Consider the following 9,199-nt stretch of genomic DNA (forward strand, 5'->3'; position numbering starts at 1 on the left):
GTCCCGGGTGCAAGCAATAGAGTCTTACCGCCTGTGACCGGAAGGTCCCGGGATCGAGTCGCGGTCTCCTCGCATTGCACAGGCGAGGGTAAGGCTTGCCACTAACACCCTTCCCCAGACCCCGCACAGAGCAGGAGCTCTCTGCACTGGGTACTCCCTTTAAAGAAGAAATCCAAAATTGGTATATAAGAGTAAGATAAGTAAAAAGCTTGCCCTCAGGTCTCAAAGAAACAACATTCATTGATGGCACAAGACGCCTCCAGACAGCCAAATTTCAGTGAAACGAACAGGGCCTATGTGCACCAAAACACTCCCTCTGAACACAGAGAGACAGACAGGCAGACATAGAGAGAGAGAGAGAGCGACGAGCAAGAGGAGGAGGAGGATGGGAGGAAATCATATGCCATCTTCGCATATTCGGTTTTCATCATTGGGCAGCACATTTTTTTAGAAACTATAAAAGGTAATGCTGCCATTCTTTGTCTAAAAGATGGGCAGTCACTATATCTTCAAGCTAGGAACTTGGTGCAGCAACAACTTCACAAATGGGGGTGTGAAAATGGAGTGCAATATGATTATATTAAGTTTAAGAAAAAAAAAATAAAAAATAAAAAGAAAGGTGACAGGAGAGGTGAAACCACAAACATTTTTTTTAAAAAAAAAGCACAAAATGCCTGCAATTCACATCTTAAAACAGAAGACCAAGTTCCACTTGAGAATGACACCTAGCTCTCCATGATAGAACCGAATGAAGGAGGGCATTGAGGCCTCGGACAGATAAGTTCATCACAAAAAGGGAACGAAAATCAAACTAACCAATGGTCTACACTGCCAAATGGCCTGAGACCAAGCGATAGGCATGATATGCCATGTTTCATCAAAGGCTAATGCAGCAGGCTCCAACATTAGAAGTGTAGCATGCCCCGGGGGATGATCGGTAGAAGAACATGACTGCGATTATGCCAGCAGTGATAACTGACAACTAGAGCAAAGGAGGACGTGGAAGAAAAGCAAACAATGGGCCAGCCGTCTGTTTGGCTACTTCATCTCATCAAATACTTCAGCATGCCTAAGCACCGAGAATATGGACTGTGGAGATGGCAAAACAGCACAAGTAATTTGAGGAGCTACAACCTTGCAACTGCATATAGGTTAATCCCACCAAGCTGAGAACCATTTCAGCTCATTTATGCATCAATCCACACAAGTCTCATTAACATCGGAGCAAAAGCGAATCAAGCAACAAGACAGTGAATCTTGAAAATGGCCTAAAATAAATTGATACAACCGTAACAGTATCAACATATGTAGTACAGTTTTTATGGTTATTAATTCATTAAAGCTCAACAAAAACAGTGGATAATAGGTGTTAGCACCAAGAAGCAAGACGAGCAACTATAATAGTAGAATTAGAATCAGAACTATGCAAGTAGTAGCGATAATATACACGAGGCACAGGGATGAGTGACGTGTTTATTCAAAGATATATACTGCATCCAGCAAAATCATTTCTTACAACAAGTTAGTAAACCTCAGCACCCTGAATGTTTTAAAATTTGTACACTCAAAAGGAGGTCTGCAAATCAATTCCAATTGACACACAGAAATGTTTGCTTTGCAAATCTAGTCAGATCCAATGGACACACAGAAATGTTTTCTTTACAAAATAGCCCTCAGATTGACAAGTCTGTTTGATTTTTCCATCAGAAGCTAATGCAGTGGGCTTCAACGCTGGCACCAGAGCACATTCCAAGGGCTCGAAGAAGAAGAAGAAGAAGAAGACGGCCTCAAAGCTAGCTAGCTGGGGTTCCTTGCCAGGACAAGGAGAAAGAGAGATCAATCCAAGTGCGGATGGATTTGCACTTGCAGTGCCAGTAGATGGGAGGAGGGAGAAGAGGAGGAATATGTCTGCCACGAGCATGCTTTGACACCCAGAAGATGGAGGAGCCGACACTGCATCAGCCATTCAAGGGAGCTATGACCATGCAAACGCAAAGGAGTGACACCGTGGGGTTCAAATCCGAGCCGATCTATCTATTCATCCATCCATTCAACAGGTCAAAGGGTCATTGCCATCATCATCGGGCAAATGCAAAATCCAAATATCTGCCGCAAAAATCAGTAACAGCAAAGCAGAAAAAAAACTCATCTACACCACGATATCTATCAATATTATGTAGCACAGTTTTTATGGTTATTAATTCATTAAAGCTCAACAAAAACAGTGGATAATAGGTGTTAGCACCAAGAAGCAAGACTAGCAACTATAATCGTAGAATTAGAATTAGAACTAGAACAATGCAAGTAGTAGCGATAATATACATAAGGCAGGGATAAGTGATGTGTTTATTCAAAGATAGTAAACCTCAACACCCTGAACGTTTCAAATTTGTACACTCAAAAAGAAGTCCGCAAGTCAATTCCAATTGACACACAGAAATGTTTGCTTTGCAAGAGATCCTCAAGTCAGATCTAATGGATAAGCAGAAATGTTTTCTTTGCAAAATAGCCCTCAGATTGACAAGCTCGTTTGATTTCCATCAGAAGCTAATGCAGTGTAGGGTTTAGGGTTTAGGATTTAGAGAGAAGAGGAGGAAGAGGAGGAGGCGATAAGCCTGCCACAAGGGCAGTCCCACTTGCCAGTAGAGTGAGTGAGCATCCGGTCCCTGAGCAGGCTTCGACACCCACAAGACGGAGGAACCGACACTGCATTAGCCATTCAAGGGAGCTCCGACCTTGCAAACGCAGAGTGGCCCCGTGGAGTTCAAATCCGATCCGATCCGATCTATCTATCCATCCATCCATTCAACAGATCAAAGGGTCATCGCCATCATCATCGGGCAAATGCAAAAATTAAAATATCTGCCGCAAAAACCAGTAACAGGAAAGCAGAAAAAAGACTCATCTACACCGCGATCTCGATCGATGTTTCAAAACCATGGCAAAACTGAAACAGGCCAGACGCAGAGGGAGAGAGACAAATCAACCGTGATCCCTAAAAAAACAAATCGAACGTAGGAAGCGAGATCGGAGAACCTCCCGAGCGAAGGGGCGGGGGGTCGCTGCCGCCGGCACACCGGAGCGACGGAACCCTCCTCACGGACGGCGTGGAGGAGACGAGGGTTTCCGCCTCACCCTCACCCCGAAACCGCGCGGCGGAAAACCCTCTCATTTCTCGTGCCGCTGCTGCCCTGCCAGTGCCAGCAAGTACTCCGGGGCCTGCTTTTTAGGCGTTGGAGGGTCGGCGCTGCTCCCGAGGAATCAGAAGGCCACGCCGTGTAAACGGGCCGCATCTTCTTCCAAGCGGCTGCGGGCGGAGGCATTGTAGGGCTGACGGTTATGGGCCGAATAATAGCCCGTGAACCCGTTCATTAGAGATGGGCCATGGTTGTTACGAGGCCGCCTCGTCGCTGCTGGCTTTCCAATTTTATGGGCCACAGGCCACGGCATTCCCTGACCAAATAGAACCTCATATAGAACTATAAGGCCCACAAGTTCACGTCTCACAAACGCAAGAACAGCCTGGAAACGATTTAGGGCAGTCCAACCTGAAACCACGGATAGTTTCCATAGCATTAAATACCATGTGAACTATGGAAAAAAAAAGCTGACGTGGCACCTGAGTGAAGGAAGGGAGAGAAGAATAGTAGAAACCGCTTCTCACGTGAGAAACGACGTCCTCTCGTGGCCCAAAACCGATGGAAATTATAGCGTCCGTTTGTTTGGGCTTGTTTAGCTTATAAGTCGTATTTTTTCAGTTAATGAATAATATTTTTTTCTTACACAAAATCAGTCAACAGTATTTTTAGCCATGACTTATTAGCTAAATAAGGCCAAACGAACACGGCGCATGTTTTTCAGCGTTGTTGCCGTCGTTTCCTCGGCCCTATGACCACCTCCCTCCCGGATCCCATGCGCAGACTACTTTCCCAACTCGCGCCACCTCTTTTCTCGCGCGCTTCCGCTCGTTTCCCTCCCGTGCGCTCGTCAGCAGCTGGTTTCCCTCCCCCGCGCCCCCTGCTCTCTCCCCGCGCAAGATGCCGTACTCATTGAGCCAGCACATCCGGGGGCTAGTACAGCGGCGGAGCCAGGATCTTGCAGCAGCAGGGTATTCTATGTAAAAAATTACAATGCAAATATACATAAAGTGCTATATTTCTCCCACAATATAAATATGCTAGTGCTAGCATAGTTTTTTTTCATGTACATTACGGTTTACAAACAAAATTTTAAAAATAAAATTATTTCTAGAATTTCATCACGAAACTAAACAAAGTAGCACGCAAATAGCATGGACAAAAAAAAATTGTTACAAATTTCGTCCCAAAGAAACCACGTGTAGAAACCATACTCTCCAATGCAGTATTTTTTAGTGGGTCCAGCTAGAGAAATTGCACCAATCGTTCGCCAAATCCCGTGTGCCGAGTCTGCGTGTGGCGGCGGCGGCGCACTCGGTGGGTGGCCGAGCTGGGCAGCGGTGAAGCGCGAGGTCCGGCAACGCGTGCTAGCTTGCTTGCTGGGCGGGCGTGCTAGCTTGCTGGGTGGCCGAGCTGGGCAGCAGCGGACGCGAGGTCCGGCGAGGCGGCGGCGGGCCCGGCGAGGCTTCGTGGCTAGCGCGCGAGGTCCGGCGAAGCGTCGCGGTCAGGACGCGAGATCCGGCGACGCGTCACGGGCTAGTCGCGAGGTGCGAGCTCCGCCCGGCGTCCGCGCGTGGGAGCTCCGCGCGGCGTCCTCCTGTGCGAGTGCGAGCTCCGCGCCGACGTCCGCGTGAGCGAGCTCCCACCGGCGGCCAGGCGAGTTCTCACGGACCGACGGCGCATGGGAGATGGAAACGATGCGGATCTCCCAACGCGAAAACTCGCGCCCTAGTATCGCGCGTAGAAGTCGTTTCTAAGTAAGAAACTGTTTGCTTCTCTCTTCTTGTCAGAGCCTCTCCAAAAATATTCTAAATTTTCCTTTTCAAAACTTCATGTTTTTCAACTCCTAAAAAAGTATCGGAAGAGAAAAAGGTTAATCTCCAATAGTACCTAATATTCTACTCCTAAAGAATTAAAATTTGGTCTACTTGGGATTTTTTCTACGAGCACTTTTTTCCCGCGAAAGTCTTCGACGCCGCCGCCACTCTTCCTTCCTTCGTCATGACCTAGCCCTGCAGTTCCAGCCGGCCGTGGCCACTTCCCAGTAGGTCAGCACCATCTCCCAACCACAGGTCACCGGCAGCACCTCCCAGCAGGGCAGCACCACATCCCAACCTTCAGCCACAGGCCGCCAACCACTAGTCAGGCTGGCCAACAATCTGAAAGTAATGTTTAGAACATCATAACCATCACAACCAGGAAACAATACCATGCGAACAGTACCATGCAAGCATTAGTGAGCAGCACGTACCCAGCCGGCCACGGACGCCAGCAGTCCAGGGCAATCCCGGCGGCGGCAAGAAGCACACAGCCGGCCACGGCAAACCTAGCGACGGCCAAGGGAAACCAAGTGACGGCCAAGGCAGTCCATGGTGGCGGCGTGATGAAGCAGTGCGCCATCGACGGCCGTGTCGCCTCCATGTGGCGCCGCGTGCAGGAGACGGAGCGCAGGCCCAAGCAGATGCTCGGATGATCCCGACGCGGTAGTCACTCCCACCCATAAAATCAGATTAGATCCACCAAAAGCATCAAATAGACATCCATGGAGCATGAACAGAACATAACATCATTATCATCCATCATGGGCTGACTGTAGGCCCCTGCCATGCTTCCATATGACGGCTGCCGCCGGTCTTGCCTCTTGGGCGTTCCAAGCGGCGGCCACGCACGCCGCAATGGCATTGGCAATCAAGAAGTCGGCAGAAACAGCAGCACAAGCGGGCCAAGCTGCTGACTAACACTGGGCGGCGCATGGTCGTCACTCAGTACCCGCCACCGAACACAAACGAGCACCCGCCACCGGCAGATCCCACGGCAGCATCCACGGCAACGTCACCGAACACGCCGGCGCTGCTGTAGAACCCGACAAAGTCGACAGCCTCAGGGGCGAGCGCCACCATGTTGTCACCGTCGTGCAGCAGCCTGGCCCGCTTCTCGCCGCCCTCCGCGATGGAGGGCGGCTCGGCAGCATCGCCGCCGGAGGTGAACTCGTTGTCCGGTGCGGCGGTGTCGCCGACGAGGCGGTGCAACCTGTCGAGGTCGCCGACGACCTTGAGGAGGAAGGCGAGCATCTGCTTGGGCCTGCGCTCCGTCTCCTGCACGCGGTGCCACATGGAGGCGACGCGGTCGTTGAAGGCACGCGAAGATGAAGCCGTGCAGGAAACCTCTTTCCGCACGACGCTGTGTCTGCGTAAAGTTACGTGCGATGGGAGAGAATTTCCCAAGTGCCTAAATTTTAGGAGAATATATTAGAAGTTATTGAAGAGAGATTTTTTCTCATCTTACTAAAAACCAAATATTAGGAGGAGATTTAGGATACTCTTGGAGATGCTCTTAGATTGCCTTTCATGTTATTAAAATGCTAATGTGGCAGTATAATAAATGAAGATAGAAACTTTTGTATTGGGAGTTCCCTTAAACTCCTTAGAGCCTGTTTGGAACATTGCTAAATTTTTTGTTCCTGCTTTTCTTTAGACAATTGATATCTGTCAACAGGTTGTTTTAGCCTGTTCCAACACCGAATTACCCATACCACTACGTGGAGAGTTCCAGCCGTCGATTGGTCGCTCTAGCAGACGCCCTTGGTCTTCCCGTCGACGAGCGGCATGCTACGGCGCACCAGCACAACGGCATCCCGCTTGATGACCCTAGCCGACGCCTCCTTGCCAGAGCCCCTAGCGGGAGGTCCCTGCTCGATGGTGACCCACATCCTTGGGATGGGCCCGCCCTTGGCCGCGTGGTCGAGCTCCTCCAGCGCCATCCGCACGTGAGACAGAAACCGCTTGCCCTGTGACTGGGCAAAGTCCTCCCAGTGGGTGTCCCCGGCGCTCCTCCGGTCAGGCACTAAAGGGAAGGGAAGGGAAGCGATAAGGTTGGGAGGTAGGTCCCTCCACAATTTGTGAATAATTTGTAATTTTTCTGAAATTTGTGAATAATTTTTACATTTTTTTAAAAAATTAGCATATATGTCTCTAAGACCTGCAATCTATAGAAATACCTAAATTACATCACTATGTTCAAGAAATTACACTGAAGAAATTATTATAAATATAGTAATAAGACAATGTAAATATAGTTATAAGATAGTATAAGTGCATGTGCAAAATTTAGTTATTAGGAGCAGCCAAAACATTCGGTCATTGTCTAGACATATTTTTTTATGAAATTTCTGTGTGGTTTTGGTAAAATTTCTGTGTTTCAAAAAGGCCTGTAACTTTTGTGGTAGTCCGATTTCTAATAAAACTGAATTTTTAACCTCTCTTAGAGCATCTCCAAGAGTTCCCTAAACATCCTCCTGATCCTTATTATTTAGAAAGATGGGGAAAAACTCGTCTCCAACAACTCCTAATATTTACTCATAATCTTTTAGGACTTGGGAAATTTCTCCCTATTCCGCGTAACTTTACGCGCTGCTCCCGTCGCGCGTATCCGTCCCCCAGCGCGATTTCTCTCTTGCCGCCATCATTTTGGCGTGGCTTCTTGCTTCGCGCCATCTCGTGTCATCGTGCAGAGAAGGTTTTCATCGCCGGCGAGCACACTGATGGAGGATATCGGCACCCGCCTTGTGTTACTGGCGAAGGCCACGCATGAGCAAAGACTACCACCGGTGCCGGGGAAGGAGGAGGCGGCGGCGAAAGGGACGCTTCTTCAGCAGTAGTTTCTTGCGGAGGTGGCGGTGAGGAGGAGCTAGAGGAGAAGGAGGCGGCCTGTGACTGGGCGACCGGGATCTCCTCCTCAGACTCGGCGAGGAGCGCGATGGCGGAGCCGATGGGTGCAGACTCACCGGGGGGCATGAGGATAGCGGAGAGGAAGCCGTCATGGAAGGTCTCGACATCCATGTCGGCCTTTGAAAGCATCTAGGCCCCTAGTTGGGTTTTGGTGATTAATGATAATACTAGATTACTGTGACTAACATGTGTTTTGCAGATGCAATTAAGTTGGTCATGGTAATGGTAATTGATTGGACAATCATGGTTGTCATGCCCCTACGATGGAAATCGTTTTAGTTTTCAAAGGATGGACGACAAGGTTAATGATGGACTAGTTTTAAGTGTCGTTTAGAGTTAAAGAGACACTTAGAGTAGTTTAGGACTTTATTTTTCCTTTGGCCGTACTATTAAGAGGGGTATGGATGGGTAGCTTGACCTAGGTAAGTCTAGTGGGTTAGGTGTGGTGCACACTTGTTAAATCTAGCACTAGGTAGCTCCTAAATAGCCCTTAGATCAATTGGAGCAAACTTCATTCACATATGATTGCAAGTTGGAAGTGAATGGAGGATCAAGTATTGATCGGACGTTGGTTCTGGTGTGACCGGACGCTGGGGCAGAGTCCGGTTAGTTCATTTGATCAAGGTGAAGTCGTCTGGTTGTGACCGGATGCTGAGAGGTGAGTGACCGAACACTGGGTACCAGAGTCCGGTCAACTCCAGTAAGGGTCCCAGACAGGGAGAATCCTGATCGGACGTGTCCAGTCAGTGCTGACCGGACACTGGTCAGGTTCCGGAGCAGCAAAGTGACCGGACGTTGGGTTCCAGAGTCCGATCAACATTAGTAAGGTTTCATAGGGCAGTTTTTGTGACCGGATGCGTCCCGTCAGTGCTAACCGGACGTTGGTCAGTGTCCGGTCACAACTTAACTACGTGGTGGCGGGGAGAACTGACCAGAGCGTTTGGTCACCCCGTAGTGGCACATAACGGTTCGTTTTGAATTAGGGGTTATAAATACTTCCTCTATTCACTCAAGGGATCACTTTTGCTCATTCCAACAGCTGAGAAACACCCTTGAGAGTGCCAAGAAGAGCAAGGTCCTAATGAGGTGATTGAGATTTGAGAATCCAAGAGAGAGGCCTCATTAGTGAAAGCAAGAGTAGCAAAGTGTGCATCCACCCTTCTCATTAGGCTTGTCGTGGTCAAGTGAGAGTTTGTGCTTGTTACTCTTGATGATCGCCATCACCTAGACGGCTTGGTGGTGATTGGGAGTTTGGTGATCATCCGACGGAGCTTGTGGATGACCCAACTCGAGTTGTGAGCGGTTGTGGGTGATTCATCGTGACGGAGTGTCGAA

General features: G+C 49.0%; 1 protein-coding gene and 1 pseudogene across 1 annotated transcript; one reads left to right on the plus strand and one right to left on the minus strand.

Annotated features, from left to right (window-relative positions):
• Positions 1-5,742: 5,742 nt before the first annotated feature.
• On the plus strand, positions 5,743-6,286 carry LOC136510976 (uncharacterized; annotated as a pseudogene).
• A 419-nt stretch (positions 6,287-6,705) lies between these two features.
• LOC136510977 (uncharacterized) lies at positions 6,706-7,975 on the minus strand. Its single transcript, XM_066505238.1, has 2 exons — positions 7,699-7,975; positions 6,706-6,980 (listed from the first exon to the last, which is right to left on the minus strand). Exons 1-2 carry the CDS (start codon positions 7,973-7,975, stop codon positions 6,706-6,708), a joined length of 552 nt encoding a protein of 183 aa, XP_066361335.1.
• Between the last annotated feature and the right edge of the window lie 1,224 nt (positions 7,976-9,199).

The sequence above is a fragment of the Miscanthus floridulus genome, chromosome 16 (assembly GCF_019320115.1).
Source record: "Miscanthus floridulus cultivar M001 chromosome 16, ASM1932011v1, whole genome shotgun sequence".
Taxonomy (NCBI): Eukaryota; Viridiplantae; Streptophyta; class Magnoliopsida; order Poales; family Poaceae; genus Miscanthus; species Miscanthus floridulus.

What these genes read in the sequence shown, in the direction of transcription:
- LOC136510977 (XM_066505238.1), bottom strand. Translation starts at nt 7,975, where the DNA reads ATGGATGTCGAGACCTTCCATGACGGCTTCCTCTCCGCTATCCTCATG. An exon ending in GCCTTCGCCAGTAACACAAG is followed by an intron (nt 6,981 to 7,698) that starts GCGGGTGCCGAT and finishes CCTTCCCTTTAG; the next exon opens with TGCCTGACCGGAGGAGCGCC.